The sequence below is a fragment of the Salvia splendens genome, chromosome 19 (genome assembly GCF_004379255.2).
Source record: "Salvia splendens isolate huo1 chromosome 19, SspV2, whole genome shotgun sequence".
Classification (NCBI taxonomy): Eukaryota; Viridiplantae; Streptophyta; class Magnoliopsida; order Lamiales; family Lamiaceae; genus Salvia; species Salvia splendens.
The window spans coordinates 6,652,290-6,671,041 of NC_056050.1; the positions used below are offsets into that span (position 1 = coordinate 6,652,290).

The 18,752-nt window shown below is 37.0% G+C and overlaps 2 protein-coding genes across 2 annotated transcripts; one reads left to right on the top strand and one right to left on the bottom strand.

The window, feature by feature from the left end:
* Positions 1 to 5,107: 5,107 nt before the first annotated feature.
* Positions 5,108 to 6,494, top strand: LOC121778763 (mitogen-activated protein kinase kinase kinase 20-like). Its single transcript, XM_042176170.1, has one exon. The coding sequence runs from the start codon at positions 5,233 to 5,235 to the stop codon at positions 6,325 to 6,327; it is 1,095 nt and encodes a 364-aa protein (XP_042032104.1). The 5' UTR covers positions 5,108 to 5,232; the 3' UTR covers positions 6,328 to 6,494.
* Positions 6,495 to 11,469: 4,975 nt separating this feature from the next.
* Positions 11,470 to 17,964, bottom strand: LOC121778936. The gene is made up of 4 exons (XM_042176318.1): positions 17,513 to 17,964; positions 16,252 to 16,729; positions 13,976 to 14,587; positions 11,470 to 11,529 (listed from the first exon to the last, which is right to left on the bottom strand). Exons 1-4 carry the CDS (start codon positions 17,962 to 17,964, stop codon positions 11,470 to 11,472), a joined length of 1,602 nt encoding a protein of 533 aa, XP_042032252.1.
* Between the last annotated feature and the right edge of the window lie 788 nt (positions 17,965 to 18,752).

Below are 18,752 nucleotides of genomic sequence, written 5' to 3' on the forward strand. Positions count from 1 at the left end.
AATGTGATTTCGGTATAGAGATCAGTAAAGAATGGCTAACATTTATGTGTGGTGAGGTCGTCGCCGACGGAGGATAAGAGCAGGCGGTATCTGAAGCCGCCGGAGCCGGATTTGGAGGAGCTGCTGCCGGCGGGGTTCGTGGAGAGAACGACATACCATAAATTCCTTTTCTTTTATCAAGTACATTGTTTATTTTAATCAAACGATTTTATTTGCTTAGTGAATAACGCACTATGTTTGATTCATTTTATTAAGTTTTTCGTATGAGCTAGCTCTATTTTTCTTGTAGTATGAAATGAAAGAGATGTATACTGTCTATAACTCAATTTGGTTAACGAGAATGCGAATTTGTTGTGCATGTAATTATTTTCAATGTAATTATTTTCAATTTGTATGATATTGATTTGTGAATTGAAGGAGTGATGCATCCAACAAGAAGCCACCATAGGCTATAACACAAGCGGCAGGCCCATTGTAAACAAATCTTGACCCTTCTCTTATCCTAATATAAGAGTGATGTGTTTTGTAAACAAGAGTGAAGTAAATTCATGCTAAGAGTGATGTGTTTTGTAAACAAGAGTGAAGTAAAATCATGCTAAGAGTGATTTGTTTTGTAAACAAGAGTGAAGTAAAATCATGCTAAGAGTGATGTGTTTTGTAAACAAGAGTGAAGTAAAATTACAATAAGAGTGATGTGTTTTGTAAACAAGAGTGAAGTAAAATCATGCTAAGAGTGATATATTTTGTAAACAAGAGTGAAGTAAGTGTTTTGTAAACAAGAGTGAAGTAAAATCGTAATAAGAATGATGTGTTTTGTAAATAAGAGTGAAGTAAAATCGTAATAAGAGTGATGTGTTTTGTAAACAAGAGTGAAGTAAAATCTTAATAAGAGTGATGTGTTTTGTAAACAAGAGTGATGTGTTTTGTAAACAAGAGTGAAGTAAAATCGTAATAAGAGTGATGTGTTTTGTAAACAAGAGTGAAGTAAAACCATGCTAAGAGTGATGTGTTTTGTAAACAAGAGTGAAGTAAAATCATGCTAAGAGTGATGTGTTTTGTAAACAAGAGTGAAGTAAAATCGTAATAAGAGTGATGTGTTTTGTAAACAAGAGTGAAGTAAAACCATGCTAAGAGTGATGTGTTTTGTAAACAAGAGTGAAGTAAAATCATGCTAAGAGTGATGTGTTTTGTAAACAAGAGTGAAGTAAAATCGTAATAAGAGTGATGTGTTTTGTAAACAAAAGTGAAGTAAAATCGTAATAAGAGTGATGTGTTTTGTAAACAAGAGTGAAGTAATATCGTAATAAGAGTGATGTGTTTTGTAAACAAGAGTGAAGTAAAATCATGCTAAGAGTGATGTGTTTTGTAAACAAGAGTGAAGTAAAATTATGCTATATAGTAATGTGTTTTGTTAACAAGTGAAGTAAAATCATAATGGTATAAAATAATATAAAATAGGCCAATTTTATAAAATTGAGTAGGGCGCCGACTAACCAATTTATGCTTTCAATATCAATAATCTCCAATCCATCGATTCACTCACCAATCAACCAACACAAATCATTATCCCACATTTCAATCAAAACGGATATGTGTTAATTTCATGATCGATTCACCGCCATCACTCTCCGTCTTTGTAACGACAATAAAAATAGGCCACATTCCTCTCAAATTCTGCAAAATATGATTCATATTCATAGAATCACATTCCTCTCAAATTCTACAAATCCAATCTGCAACAACTCTCAAATAGAAATAGACATAGATCACTCTCCGTTTTTGTAATGACAATAAATAAACCCAACATTTAACCCTCTCCCTGCTTGAACCCACCGTGAATCCAACCAATTTAAAGGCTAGAAGAATGTCTTCCGGATTTCCAGGCGGCTTTACTGGTGGCATGAACAACACCAATCAGCAGCAGCAATTTCCGTTCCGATCGCCGCCATCCGAAATCCTTCACGACCCTGCTTCCCAGATCCGACATCACTAGCAGAATTTTCAGCAACAGAACCAGCAAGGCTTCTCTCCGCCGCCGTCCATGGCCGGAATCACGGTGTGAGGAGGGGGGCAGCGTGATCAATTATGCTATATTTATGTCACCAGATATTGGATTACTCTCCTATTACAGAGGAAAATAAGTGATGAACGTGAAAAAAACGGCAACACATAGTGAAATTTCATAATGTAATTTCCAAAAATACCCTTGGCCTATTTTATATTATTAAAATAAATAATATTTGTTCTATTAAGATGTGTGGCTGAGATTTGTTCTCTAGTTATACACTTAAGATTAGTTATATCTTGATCACTATCCTCTATATATATATATATATATATATATATATAGGGAGATGATCAAAATAAGTATGTGTTTAAATCCAGAAATGCAGACCAAATCTCAGCCCTAGGATTAGATGATCTAATGGTCAATAATTAACCAAAAACACGGAAGGTCATAATTAAGCAATTTTAGGTCATATTATAATATTTGGATTTAATGTCATACTAAGATCGTTTTAGGTCATGCTTTGTTAGCATGACCTACAAATTACCTAATTATGACCTAAAAGTGCCCTAATTATGATATTGTTCTGCGTTTCTGTATTTAAATCCAGTTTTGCATAGATCAAAACCCTATATATATATATATATATATATATATATATAGGGGAGCGTTATTCTCCTTTTCACATCTTAGATCCTTTTTCCTTCTTAATATTACACATTAGATCTAAGGCATCAACGGATCAGATTGATTCTATTAAACTGGTTCTGTGTTGCATTATAGAAGGTGGTTGTATGCATTACAGGGTTATTATTGACATTTGACGGAAAAGTAACTGCCACATTTTGGTATCTGCGAATAATGCACCACATGGTCATGAGTAATGCATATAATTGACTATATAATGCACAATATGTGAACTGCAATGCATACGAATAAGATGTACCATGTTATGATGTTTGGACACACGTTTCTTGTTTCCCCTAAGGGTTTAATAAGCTTAGGGGCTAGGGTATAGTACGTAGACACGTATGTAATCTTCACATGGTAACGAGTAATGGATATAATTGACTATATAATGCACAATTTGTGAACTGCAATGCATACGAACAAGATGTGCTGTGTTATGATGTTTGACACACGTTTCTTGTTTCCCCTAAGGGTTTAATAAGCTTAGGGGCTAGGGTATAGTACGTACGCATTAATAACAAATTATAAAACGATACAAATAATTCACCAAATTGTCACGAGTAATGGATGTTATTATCTATATAATGCACAATATGTGAACTGCAATGCATACGAATAAGATGTATAATGTTATGATGTTTGATACACGTTTCTTGTTTCCCCTAAGGGTTTAATAAGCTTAGGGGCTAGGGTATAGTACGTAGACATTACTAACAAATTGTTGTTATTGGAATATACGTATGTGCATTATTTGGTTTAGGTAGTGCATTATGTAGCTGTTAATTGTCATTATCTCAGTATATTATGCGGTATTAGAGGTATTGCGTATATGGGTTAATCAACGGATTGAAGATTACATACGTGCATTTAGTAATGTCTACGTACTATACCCTAGCCCCTAAGCTTATTAAACCCTTAGGGGAAACAAGAAACGTGTGTCAAACATCATAACATGGTACATCTTATTCGTATGCATTGCAGTTCACATATTGTGCATTATATAGTTAATAACATCCATTACTCGTGACAATTTGGTGAATTATTCGTATCGTTTTATAATTTGTTATTAATGCGTACGTACTATACCCTAGCCCCTAAGCTTATTAAACCCTTAGGGGAAACAAGAAACGTGTGTCAAACATCATAACACAGCACATCTTGTTCGTATGCATTGCAGTTCACAAATTGTGCATTATATAGTCAAATATATCCATTACTCGTTACCATGTGAAGATTACATACATGTCTACGTACTATACCCTAGCCCCTAAGCTTATTAAACCCTTAGGGGAAATAAGAAACGTGTGTCAAACATCATAACACAACACATCTTGTTCGTATGCATTGCAGTTCACATATTGTGCATTATATAGGCAATTATATGCATTACTCGTGACCATGTGGTGCATTATTCGTAGCGGTTTCCAGCCATTATTAGATTACTATTGTACCCTCATAATGCACAAAATAGGACAAATAATGCAACACGGGATTAATTACCCAATGTTTATCTTGACCGTCCATTTCTCTAATCTAATGGCTGATATTAAGAAGGAAAAAGGAGGAAATATAGAAAAAGGAAATGAATACATCCCTATATATATATATATTCAAGACTAGTACTATGTATTGGTGTCGAGGAAATTTTAGGTTTCTAGACTCCTTACTCTTTTTTTTATGCAATTCATATATTTGCTATATTAAATCTAAATGATATTTTTAGGATAATGACACAGTAAAAAAATTACGGATCTTAGATTGATAGTGTTAGTTTTTGTAGTCCCATGTCAACAATATTAAGTCTAAATAAGAGTCAATGTCAAATTTTAGTTAATTTTTACTTACCCAAACAATTAATTTTATATTAAATACATTTACATTAATTACTAATTGATTCTACCTAAAATTTTAAAGCGACAGTAGTCATTTAAATCACTAAGTTTTGACAAATTTGGTCTATCTCATGTACTTTTATATTCAAATATTGAATCGCCAAGTATCTAACTTTTTCAATTGTCCCATCTATACATAAATAGATGTCTTTTATGCTGCTACAAACTGTAATATGTCAATAAAATTAGAAAAGAAAAGAAAAATAATTATATTAATGAAATGGTAGCTTTGAATAGCTGACATTTTGTGCATGGACGTGTCAATTGAGAAATATTGAATCTTTGGAATTTAAAATTTCGAATTCCATTATGGAGGATTACCTTATTTGCTCTCTCTAGCAGTGGGTTATATTAAGTTTGAAAGTATAATTTGGAGGAAATAAATGTGACTAAAAAAGAATAAGTGACGTACAAATAGAGATGACAGTTATTCCGGTTAATGTGTTTCCTTTATCACAGCGCAAAGCAAAGCAACGCCGCTATTTAGTTTATTCTTGCAATTTGGTTAAGTAAAGCCCTTCTCCTCTTTAATTGCAAACCCTAAACTTATATAAAGTATATATGTAAACCATCGCCATCTTCATCACAATTACTTGTCCTTTTCCTTGAATATCATCACTTCTTCAAGTTAATTTGTTGGCAATGTTAGGAGAGGAAGAGGCATTGAATTTGAATTCATACGGAGATGGAATTGCATGGGTTAGGGCTTTGATGATCGGAAGAGGGAGTTTTGGGCGTGTTTATCTCGCTACTCTGCGAAACCCCTCTTCCAAATGGAGCTCTCTGCCGCCGGTGTTGGCTGTCAAATCAGCGGAGATTTCCTCCTCTGCTTCGCTTCAGAAGGAGAGGGAAGTTTACTCCAATCTCCGGAGGAATCCTTACATAATTCAGTGCTACGGCGATGAGATTACAATCGGCAGCAGCGGCACTATGGCCTTCAATTTGATGCTCGAGTACGGCTCCGGTGGAACCTTAGCCGGTAGGATTAAGGAATCCGGTGGGAACGGATTGGGTGAATTGGAATCGAAGCTTCACACGAGGTCTATTCTGAGAGGATTGAAACACATTCACGACCTTGGATTTGTGCATTGTGATTTGAAGCCTGATAACATTCTGCTCGTTCCAATCAGGGGCAAGGGTTTAGGAATTAGGGCCAAAATTGGGGATTTGGGGCTGGCGAGGAGGGTTAGCATTAGCAAGAAAAGGAAATTGGGGGTTTGTTGTTGGGAAGGGACTCCGATGTACTTGTCTCCCGAGGCGGTCACGGATCACGTGCAGGAGGCTCCGTCTGATGTTTGGGCCGTTGGTTGTATTGTGCACGAGATGCTGACCGGGAAATCGCCACTGAATGGGAAGGAAGAGGAGCTTGAGATTCTAAGAAAGATAGGAGATGGGCGGGAGGTGATTGAAATTGGCAATGGAGTGTCAAAGGAGGCTAGGGAATTTCTCAAGGGCTGCTTTGTTAGGAATTCTAACTTCAGATTTACTTGTGAAATGCTATTGCTTCATCCCTTCCTTCAAGGTTTGGATGATGATGACATTGATGATTCCAGAGTTGATGTTGATCAATCCGCTGTCCCTTTCGATCCGATTGAATCCTTTGCTCTTGTTTATGATGATGATGAAGATGAGTATACTAGTGACTCATCAACAGAGGAATGTAGCCATGGATCTGAGACAGAGAGTGGTGATGCCCAATTCATATCTCAACAAAATGTACCACTGGAAGGTTTTTGAGTTAGATTTGTAGGGAATTTGATCATAGAGATTATATTCCTTAACTGTATATGTTCAATTTATAGTCCACATAATTTGATTCATATGTATTTACTTTATTGAAAGGAGTGAACCAAAACAATTTTGTCGACAGAGATTCAACCATTTATGTTATCATTTTTTTCCTAGAAGAAGCTCAATATGTTAGTCTTGTTACATTTAATGAGGCACTATTAGTTGAAATTGCAACCAATTAACAAGCACTATAGATATTTGGAGGGAGATGAGAATGTGGCAGTCGAGTCGCTTGTGCAGACGTGCCACATCTGCATCCCCGGAGGAGACTGATCCCTCAACGCCCGAAGCAGATAGTGGTCCACCACGCTCACCATCAACCCTTCTACAAACATGTTATCCCTTGGCACCACCATACCTCGCAAGCACTTGTTTGAAAGGTTGAGGAAAGTAAGCGTCTTGCACTTGTTCGAAAAATCCATGGCTACGATGCTCTTGAGATCCCCTAATGTCTCCGGCAGAGCTCCTTGTGAGAGAGCGCTATCTAGATTCGTATTCCCATTGTGGCTGATGATGGCAATAGAGTAGCTCGATCAATATGCAGTGGGTGATGATGGCAATGGCCTAATTTAGTCATGATATGGTGCATCAAAGAGATTAATATGGCTATCTTGAACACCATGCTCATCACTTTGTGCATACATGATATTGGCTAGCATGTCACATAAAAGTCTGTGTTTATTTACTTATTACAAGTTATAGAAAAATAAACAATTCATTTTTTTATTATTAATGTTTCTAGAATTATTATAGTTAACAACAAATTTTAGTGTATTTGAATCATATTAAATATATAAAATAAAAATAAATAAAGTTAATGTGAACTAAAAAATAAAATATGCTCACGACTAATACTCTTTCTCTACATTATATACTTGTATATTAAAAAGGAAAGATTAAGGAAATGGGCCAATTAACTAATTTATCATAAGCAAAAAAATTTGGAAGTGGACCGAAATATAGCTAAGGCGTTATATCTTTTTTTTTAGTTTAGAAGCAGAGTAATAAATGCAAATTCACCTTGATATATAAGTATCTTTAATGTTATGTAATTAATGTGTTATTTGCAAATTCATCTTGATATGTATATACTGTAACTATTAAAAGAAAATAAATTGCATAGAAATAGAAGTCAACATAGATACTAATACCTGATTTTCTCCAACTCATAGTTCACGTAATTCCATGAAAACAAGTACTGATTTTCTACAACTCGAAGTCACATAAATGCATGAATTAATAAAATAACCACCGGCAACTGTATAAGACCCAATAGAGGTGCGGGAACCATTTTAGATACTTTAAATTTTAGAAAAACAACAACAAACTCGTACAATTACATTAATTACACTCCCTCCGTCCCCCACAAGAATATGTACTCTTAGCATTACTATTCCCTCCATCCCACTAGCGAGGAGACTTAGCATTAGCAAGAAGAGGAAATTATGGGTTTGTTGTTGGGAAGGAACTCCGTTGTACTTGTCTCCCGAGGCTGTCACGGATCGCATTCAGGAGGCTCCGTCCGATGTTTGGGCCGGCTGTATTGTGCACGAAATGCTGACCGGGAAATCGCCATTGAAGGGGAAGGAAGAGAGCTTGAGATTCTGAGAAAGATAGGAGCAGGGAATGAAGTGATTGAAATTGAAAATATTGGAGTAACAAAGGAGGCTGCTTTGTTAGGAATTCTAACTTCAGAATTACTTGTGAAATGCTGCTGCTTCATCCCTTCCTTCAAGGTTTGGATGATGGTGCCGGAGTTGATGTTAATCACATCGTCCCTTTCGATCCGATTGAATCCTTTGCTCTGGTTTATGATGATGAGTTCACTACTGAATCATCATCATCATCTGCAAGAGGAATGGAGCCATGGATCTGAGACAGAGAGTAATGATGCCCAATTCCTATCTCAAGAATAGCTGGTAGGTATTTTGAGTTAATTAGATTTGTAGGGAATTTTATCATAAACTTTATTTTCCTTAAAATTGTATATGTTCAATTTATAGTCCACATAATTTGATTCATATGTATTTACTTTAGAAAGGAGAGAACCAAAACAATGTTGTTGCCTAATGTAAACAGAGATTTACCATTTATGTTATCATATTTTTCCTAGAAGCTCAATTAAAGAGGTACTAATAGTTGAAACTGCAACCAACTAATAATCACCATAGATATTCTGAGGGAGATGAAAATCGGTTGAAATGCATTTGACCGCGTGATGGTAGTACATGCAAATAGACGTAACTACGACTAATTTAACACCATAAGATTTTAAAGATCTAATGGTCTATAAATTGCCACATGTAAATTAATTTTTTTATTTTTTAATACTAAAAGCTCTAAGCGCGGAGGCATCAAAGCTAATGGGTCCGTACTTGTGTCGGGCAAGATGAGGCACTTATCACACATACTCACAACCCACATAATTTTAATGTAATTAATTTACTCGATAACAAGCTATAAAAATATTGGGGTTAATGCTTTTTGTGTTCTAGGACACCAATGACATTCCATCTTAATACTGCATTTTTTAGCTTCCCAATTTGTGAGGGTCATGCGTCCCTCTTTCAAACATAAGGGTCATGCGCATAATGGTATTCTGCTTCTAGAACTGGGCATTATGTTTGAAAGAGAGACGCATGACCCTTACGCATTTTAGGCAAAGACGCATGACGGTCATGCATCGTTCAATAAAAAATTTAAAAAATATAAAAACGCATAACTTTTATGCGTCGTTTAATAAAATGCATGACTCTCATGCGTTTCATTAACTAACGACGCATGAGGATCATGCGTCGCTCACAAACTAGAAAGCTAAAAATACGCATTATTAAGAGGGAATGGCATTGGTGTCCTAGAACACAAAAAGAATTAACCCAATATATTGTCGTACACATCATAAAATATTGCACATGTTTGGGTTGGATTCGAAATTGCTTAGGTTTGGGTCAGGCATAGAATGGCTGACTCGAATTATTTTTAAAACGAGAAATACCCGCAAGTGTACGGGGCTATTGTAGCATAGAACAAGTAAGAGTATCGTATCCCACAGAGACAAATTGTGCAAACTCAAGTACCATGAACCGACTTTAACTACTATCTAGACAACCCGGAAATTTTGGTTTGATTTTAGGAAACAATTGAACATAAACAAGCTAAAAGCACGCAACAAAAGATAAGTTTCAAATAAGAGAACAAGGTAGAGCCTTGGATCCAACTACAACGAACACAATGCGAACAATTCAACAACTTCGATTACCCAATTGAAGTCTCTAGGATTACTAGGAAAGCCGCTAGTCTAGGCTAAGCCCCCTCTCAAGTGCACTCTACCCATTGATTAACCATTAATATTGAAGTCTCCTTCTAATACTTCACAATTAACTCCTTAAAACAAAAGGCTCAAGCCCTCACTCTGGAATTCCTTCTCTCGAATGCAAATTATCTAGGTGTTGTTCATTCTTTTATCAATCCTAATTAGGTATCTCTCGATTACTCAAAACTAGGTCAAAAAAACCCAATTGTTAGCTAAGCAATTGAATTGAAAAAGCACATGAATGAAACAAAGAAATCACAAGAGCATAAGTAATCAAAAGTCCTTGAATTAATCAAAAGCGTTCATTGTATTCTTCACAAAAACTCTACAAAAGATTTAGCTACTCATATTCAACTCAAATTCACAAGACGAATCCATAGAAAAAGAATTGGACATAGGAAAACTAATGAAAATACTCCCCCAAGGGTGGATTGAATGGGCAAATCGTCTTTGTCTTCAATCTTGTTGACGATTCAGACTCTTCGTCGCTTCAATCTGCTCTCAAAACGTCAAAACTGCTTCTGGGGCTTGTGGAATCCATTTTGAAGTCGAACCCTAGGTTTTATTTATATCCGGGGCAAAAAATGCATCAATTGTAAGTAATAAGCAATATGCCCGACCTGCAGTGTAAAAACGCCTGACCTGCAGTGGGTATGCCCGGTTTGATGGTGGAAATGCCCGGTTTGATGATGAAAACTCCTGGGCTTCTTCGGTCAAATGCCCGACATTGCTGTTTTCGAATCGTTTTCGTCCGTTTCCACCTGTTGTGACTACAAAAGCTCGACAAACTCATCAAAACACTAACATAGGGGATAATGGATGAAAACTCAAGTAGTTGCTACAAAACACTAGAATATGCACTTTCAAATATCCAAAACACTTGCAAAACTACGAGTTTATCAACTCCCCCAAACTTAAGAACTTGTTTATCCCCAAACAAGAAGAAAACAAAGAATATAAACCCTTTCAAGTATGTTAGATTTTCATTATTTCCTCAGTACAAGAAAACAAGACATCATGTATCAATAGCTTCGCAAACAAGTAGAACCATATCAAATATTGCTTCAAGCTACTAGCACGTATTTCACCTTGTCAATTCCCCTCACATGATATATATAGCGTGATTTTTTTTTCAACATTCTCTCACACTCGAAGTGTTTAGGTAAAATATGGAACTCTCAAGTCAATCAAAAATGTATAGTTTATCATAGGCTTGCTCGAAATCTAGACTCTCATCTGCTATGTTGTGACTATAGATCTAAGATCCGAAAGGTCTTTTCTAAAGGTTGTAATGCAAGTCTTTTTGGTTAGGTGAGGACATTTTGCCAAAGTGACTTATAATCCCAAAATTAAACTACAACTACTCCGCCCATGTGTATTACAAATCTCAGTAGAGTTAGGCTTTGCCTAAACTCTTCTCAACTTCTCAATCCTCTTATTATTTTCTTTAACAACTCATATTCAATCTCAAACTCAACCTCCTTACCCAATCGAACACATAATTTTCCTTTTCTTTCTTTTTTTCTCTCTTCTTTTTTTTGATTTTTTCAAAGTTTTGCATGCTTTGCATGTCATTTTTTTTTCTTCTTCTTTTTTTATCACAACCTTCTTGCTACAACAATATCTTTTTCCAAAAATTTCTTTTCCTGTGACCCAACAGAGATCCAACCCATAGTTTTGGCTATCAAAGAAAAATGCTTAAGCTCAAAATTGGCTAGCAAAGGATTATGATTCGCAATTTGGTTCAAGATTAAGATAAGGCTAGAAAGGATGACCTAACGTCCTCTCCTATCACTATAACCACTTTGCAGATTCAAGCAGACCGCGAGCAAGTTCTACAAACATATGACATAGTGGATGAAAAATCACACATATATTTTTTTAGAAAAGATGTGGTCTAAATCCTCACAAGGTAGTACTTGGCAAAAGATAAGGCAACGAGCAATTCACTTTTAAAAAATCACAAATAGGAAACACAAGTCACTTAGCTAAATCAATAAGTTTTTGCAAACATTTTTAATCACATTTCATCATAGGCAACTCATCCAACAAACAAACTTAGTTCATCTTGCCATACAATTCTCATTCAATTTCACTCAAGGGAGCACACAAACAACAAAAACACACAAAAGGTACATATAAAAAACAAAAACAAAAATAAAAATAAAAATATAACTAAAAATAGGGAGAAAGGAGGGGAAAGAGACCCAATTCCACTAGACATCCTCCCAAACTTATTCCAAGCCAAGGAAATGATAAGTTTGAAAGAGTGTCGAATTAGGGATGACCTCTACCGATCTAGCGGGTGATGAGGCGGCCGCACCAAGCTGGCAATGAAATCCTGCTGTTTTTTGGCTGTGCGCCGACCTTTAAAGGTGCTAGAAAGGCCCGATCGGGCGCCGAACCCGGGCGATTTTTTGTCCACCACTTGAGTGGGACTCACCCACTCACTATCCGAAATGACATATCTGATGCTGGCATCTAACCACTTTATCACCTCCTTCCTCACCACATCCAGCAGAGTGTCACCTTCTTCTCCCAGGAAAGCATAATGCAGAAATGGTGGTAGAGGTTTCGGCTCCACTTTCTTGTCCTTCTCTTCATCCTTGCCGTCTTATTTTTCATTCCTAAGAGGTAGGAACCGATGACCGCGTGATTTGAGGATCTCCTTCACTGAATCTAGAGCACCTACAAACTTAATTAACTCAGGGGTAGCATCAAACATATCAAAAAGATGAAAGGAATAAATTGAGTTAAAAATACACCCCTCTAGTTGATCTTCTGACGAATTGGTTGATACGCTCGGATTTTGCTCTATTTTAAGGCCATTTTTGGTCTGTTTTGAATGTCAAAGTGGCATTATATGTCCATTATTTGCATATTTTATCTATTTTTGTATTTTTACGTGTTTCGTGAGAAATGTGCAAAATAGAGCTGAAAAATGGCATAAAAACGTCAAATCTGGAAGCTGGAACTGAAGCGCAACCCAACAGCCCACTGGACCCATGCCAGCGGTCGCTGCAACGAGTCCAGAGAGTTCTGGAGTTGTCCAGCGGCCCGCTGGGCCAGATCGCGTACGACAGCCTGTGTTCAAACTCAATTTTCTGGCGATCCTGAAGTCCGATCATGGCGTTCTACATGTCATTCTCTTCTTCTTCGAAAGAGCTCCATGTTGGTACCTTTATAATCTCAATCGGATTTCTGTAGAGAAAGTTATTGCTATTCTACCAAAGTCGCGCAAACCTGTCAAGTGCAGAATTTTAGGCGGAAATTCAAAGAATGAAAGAAGACATTACCTTGTGAAGCCAAATCGTTTCCTTAACCTATGGGGCACGAAAATTCCTTATTTACTATTGCTTGGAGGAAACTTTTTATCAAATTTAAATCCTTTTCAAGACTATATATACCTCATAACCTAATTCAAAATATTCACCAATTCATAGCCCCAAAAGGGGAGCCTTCATGGCTCCCCCCTCCATTCTATAACCCTAATTCCTTCATCCATCATTCCATCACCATTATTGGAGATTAGAGCAAGGCAAGAAAAGACTAAAGATTGTTCAACAATTCATCCTTGGGTTTTGTTTGCTTTTTCTTTATGTTTTGTACTTTACTTTGTAGTTTTTGCTATTTGTCTATGAGTAGCTAAACTATAAGATTTCTTTGGATGTGTTAGTAACTATTATTGGTTTATGCAATTCTGTTTTGCTATTTAATATCCGTTTTGATCTTACTTCATTTCTTCCCTAAGTTGTTCTATAATATTTCACGTTTGAGTGACACATTCGGTGATGATTTAATATAACTTGCAACATAATCGTGAAAGAAGCTTGGCGAGTTAGATCCACTTAGTAGACACTACAATTAGCTTCCCTTAAAACGGCATTGTTAATTGAGAGTGAGGACTTTATAAGGGTCTTAGGAGCTTTTAAGAGTTACGCTTGTGCCGCATGGGCAAAACTTATGTGACTCATTCTATCGAAGTATGAACTGTGCTAGGGTGTTGTAGTTGAAATTTGTATAACCTTAATTGTGAAACCACTATTTTTGGAATTCCCCTATTTGCCTAATTTACTTGCTTTATTTTATTTGTTTTAATTATTTAAACCCAAAACTCTTGTTTCTCTAGATAGTATATGACGCTTAGTACATGATAGGCAGTTGCAATTATATTCCCCGTGTTCGATATCCTGGTATAGACCTTTAGCTATATTAAATCTACTCTGTATACTTGCAGGTATTTATAGTGCTAATAAAAAGTGCATCATTGGTAAAGGTCACCCTTCTAACACACTCATCCACCGTGGTCACCACATTGCAATGCTGCAAGCTTCCTCCGGGTTCCCCGTCGTGCCTCTTCAAAGACTCATAGATGGAAAATGTTACACTTTGGCCATTGAAGCGAAATGTGAGCTCTCCAGTATCGACATCGATCAAGGCCTTCACTGTGGCTAGGAAGGATCTTCCTAGAATGAGAGGTACTTTTCCGTCCTCCTCCATGTCCAATATCACAAAGTCGGCTGGGAAGAAGAATTCATTTACCCTTACCGATATATCCTCCACAATGCCTATTGGATATGACACTGATCTATCAGCCATCTGCAGCGTGATGGTGGTGGGCTTCAACGGACCAATCTTCATCTTTTTATACAAAGACAATGGCATGAGGTTAATGCTAGGTCCAAGGTCACATATGGCATTCCCCACAAAACAGTCTCCAATAGTGCATTCAATAGTGAAGCTCCCCGGATCCTTCATCTTAGCAGGAAGCTTTCTTTGCAAAATTGCACTACAATTTTTCGTCAAGTTGATGGTTTCATATTGCTCCCACTTCTTCTTTTTGGAGACAGCCTCCTTAAGAAATTTAACATATCCAAGCATTTGCTGCAGTGCCTAAATCAGCGGAATGTTAATCTGTACCTTCTTGAAGATCTCCTAGAAATTGGAGAACTGATCATCCTTCTTCTTCTTTTGCAGCACTTGGGGAAATGGTACTCTTGCCTCTGTTGGCTTGACTAGTGTGTTCACCTCAGGAGGGTGAACTGTAGGAGGTGATGTTTCAAGTTCCTCCTTTTCTGTCTCGACTTCTGCTTCTGTTAGAGTTTGTATACTAGAAATCACCTTTCGGGTGATTGAATACTGTAAAACTCTATATATTATTTCCCAAAGCAATGAAACAGATTATTTTTGTCATAATATTGTTATGTTTTACATTTAATGGATGTTTATTGCATATTTAAATGTATAAGCAACGTAACCAAGTCTAAGTCTTTGTTTTAGTAGATCGGTTGTGGGCTTCATCCACTTTAAGGTAACACGGTCAGTTCTGAACAAAGAAAAATAAGAATTTCACAACCTAGATAGGCCTAGACTACTTATCGTGAAAGGTTGCAATGTCAGTCCGCATATTTCTAAGCCTTATTGAAATAAGATGACATTGGTGTGATATAGCACTGAATTGGATCTAACAGCAAGACGAGTCTTTATGCTTTCTACTGAAAGACGAGGTCTTGATAATTAATTTCTTAATCAATGTACGTTAGCATTGAGCATACGGTATTGATTATGCACTACTTTGACTTACAAAAAGGTGCGGGTTTTTCGCAACCCAAGAATCCTGGTATATTGGGTAGTGGTGCTAGGATTAATATCTAGCGGTGCTAGGATTGCTAATATGTTGAATCGTGCGCGAGGTGAGTCTCGTTTGATAACATCCACAAGAGGAGCTCGAAACAAGGTTTTATTATTCGGAACCTAGCTAGTTGGAGTTTGATTACTCTATGAATAATAAATAAGCGTTTCTTGCTAAGTCCACTCTTGGAGATAATAATATGTTAATTAATTAAGTCCATAGCAGACATTGATTAATTAATGGACGTTTCTATCTTAAGCGCGGGAAATTGATAACAAACAAATGGAAACCCAGAATACTTGTAATTTCGGAATTGGATGGGCAGTGCAATATTACTTCTGTAGTGGCTGCTCGTAATATTCCAATATAAGCTTATATTAAATTGTGGGTTCAATTTAATTAGTAAAAAGCTAATTGGGGGATGCCATATCCAAATTCTTCCATAGATCCCTGACTGGGCCCAATATGTAACTTAATATAAATAGAAGAATAAAGGAGACAGAAAATACAAGATTTATTTTATAAAATTTTCGTCCCCCTCTCCTTCAAGCACAGGGGCGATTTTTGCTCTCCTCCGTGAGCAGATTCTGTCTTCTTTATTTAAGTCCTAGTACTCTGGTGAGATCAGCCCACACTAATATCAGATTACAGTTCGGGAACCAGTCAAAAGATCCATGGTTTAGTACTCAAGATCTTCACGTGGAGAAGGCGCTAGCTATCTTCGATTCTTCAGTGAATCAACAAGGTAAATTGGCTTACTCCGTAGCAAACATGTTTTAGGTGTTAATTGCGCTAAAGCATGTTTAAATTCAAGTTATGAGCATGATACATGTGAGAATTACGCGAATAGAATTTGTCTAAATAATCTGCTAAATAGATCAGAATTATTAAGATATCTGTTTGAACGCATGCTTCCACTGCCAACCCCTTCAGCTTCTTCCACTGGTGAAGTCTTTGGCTCAGCTACAGGTTTTGGTGGGGTCTCTGGCTTAGAAGGACCCTCATAACTCTTCTCACTACTCAAGTGAATCGCCTTGCAATCCTTACGATTTACAGTTGGCTGCCCTGGGAATTGCCCTGGCTTATGCTGGCCGCTCAACGGTTGAGCAATCTGACTCATCTGTGAATCCAAGTTCTTCAAATGTGCTTCAATGTTGTGCACGTCCATTTCTACCTTTTCAAGCCTCTTGTTTGTATGCTCCATGTTCTTTTGTGACTGCGTCATGAAAGCATTCAGTATTTCCTCTGAACTCTTTTTCTGCGGCTCGATCATCCCTTGGGAGACTGTGAAACCTGGTGGTGACTGTAGGGTATTGTTGGGGTTCCCAAATGATACGTCAGGATGCGCCTTGTTCCCACATAGGTTGTAACTTCCACCCCCTTGGTTGGGGTAGGAGTTAGGGCTGTCAAATCGTGCGGCTTGGGTCGTTATCGTGTCAACCCATTATCGACCCAACCCAACCCAACCCAACCTAAAATCATCGGGTTCTTATCGTGTCCCGACCCAACGGGTTCATGCGTGTTATCGTGTACCCAAACAAAAGTCAACTCTTTGTTAACGATAGTAAGTTAGCTTAACACGACCCGATAACGACTAAAACATGATGTTATTATACGATTTAAACATGATATTACACAATAAAATAAAAAATAACCAAATTAAAATAATTATTTTTTAATCAAAATAATAAAATTAAAGTATAGTAATATTAAATCTATATAATAAAATTAAATAATTAAAAATTTTAATTTTTAATAAAATCTAAGCATAATATTTTCTTAAAATTCATAAAAAATTATTTAATATTTTTTAATTAATAAAATTAAAGTATAGTATTTTTAATTAATTAAATTTAAAGTATAATATTTTTTTAATTAATTAAAATTAAAGTATAATATTTATAATCAACAAAAATAACTAAAAATTAAAGTTTAATAATTTTTTTCTTAACCCAAACACGACCCGACCCGACCCAACCCGTTATCTTCGTGTTCTTATTGGGTCGACCCTATAAGGATTCAAATCCTGAACGTGCATGTTCGTGTCGTGTTAATTTCGTGCGGGTCTGTGTCGTATCAAAAATTGCCAGCCCTAGTAGGAGTTGTTATAGTATTTATTGCCCCCTTGGTGTATGTAGTTGACATCCTCTACACCCTCTTGATACTACTGCACCATCGGGCTTAACCACATGAGATCTAACTTCTTGTGAATGAGCTCCATCTGCTTGGATATACTATCTATTTGATTGCTTTCAGATGCAGAAACTACTTTATGTACCTTGCTCCTCTCGTTGTTCCAACCTTCATCATTCGAGGTTGCTCTCTCAATCACTTCCATTGCTGCCACTTCACCGATCTTTAGCAGTGCTCCCCCAGCGCTCCAGTTTAGCTCGCTCTTTGCTTCAGGAAAACACCCCTTATAGAATAAGAGGATTTGATGTGTTGAGCTTAGACCATGATTAGGACACCGCTTCAATAGACTCTTGAACCTTTCCCAAGCTCCTCGGATACTCTCTTCAGGAGTCATTTCAAATGCTAGAATCGCTGACTGTCTCTTCAAAGCTTCACTTGGGGGATAGTATTTTGCTAAGAATTTCTCTACCATGGCATCCCATGTGCGGATGGAGTTGGGCTCCATACTGTCCAACCAATCTCGGGCTTCATCCTCTAGAGAAAAAGGAAACACCCTCAATCTGACCTGTTCATCTGTGACTCCATTTATTTTTGTCGTGCTGCAGACCTAGATGAACTTGGTGATATGCTTGTTATGATCCTCCGTGGGTCGGCCTCTAAAAGCATTGTTCTCATCCATCTGAATGAGTCCTCTCCTGAGCTCAAAATTGTTAGCATTCACGTTGTTGCCAATTAGTGGGTTTGCAACTGAAAGCGTATGAAAGTAACAGAGAGGCTCTTTCGTACGTATGCACAGAAATTGATCAATGCAAGCGCTCGGTCAAGACACCATGCTTCTTAAGTCCACTGGAGCACAGGGTCCAGGAACTCAAGAGAACATACAGTGCTTCAGTCGTTGGGCACTCTCAACTCCCCTTTCAAAAAATAATATAAATCCCTCAACCCGAATACTATGAATTAGTATAGGGAAGTGGGGTCGATCCCACAGAGATGGACTCGCAAAGTAGTGCTCAGAGGCTTTGGACAAACAAATGGCTGCTGCCACGCAAAAGGGTTGAGAATTTTAAACTAACTCTAGACCTAGGCAGGAAATGTAAATGCTAGACCTAGGACATATTAAACTTGTAAATTCAGACTTCAACAGCAAGAAACATAACCACTTCCTAGACAGTGTAAACAACTACCTAATCTAGCTAAACAGAAGATAACTGAAAGTGGGGACCATAATTCCAAAAGTGGCAAGTACGGAAAAAAAACTGCAGATAACAAACTCTGACGCTAGCTCGCAGCGAA

What these genes read in the sequence shown, in the direction of transcription:
- LOC121778936 (XM_042176318.1), bottom strand. Translation starts at nt 17,964, where the DNA reads ATGGAGCCCAACTCCATCCGCACATGGGATGCCATGGTAGAGAAATTC. An exon ending in AAGAAGTTAGATCTCATGTG is followed by an intron (nt 16,730 to 17,512) that starts GTTAAGCCCGAT and finishes ACGATTTGACAG; the next exon opens with CCCTAACTCCTACCCCAACC. An exon ending in CAGTGGAAGAAGCTGAAGGG is followed by an intron (nt 14,588 to 16,251) that starts GTTGGCAGTGGA and finishes CCGCTGATTTAG; the next exon opens with GCACTGCAGCAAATGCTTGG.
- LOC121778763 (XM_042176170.1), top strand. Translation starts at nt 5,233, where the DNA reads ATGTTAGGAGAGGAAGAGGCATTGAATTTGAATTCATACGGAGATGGA.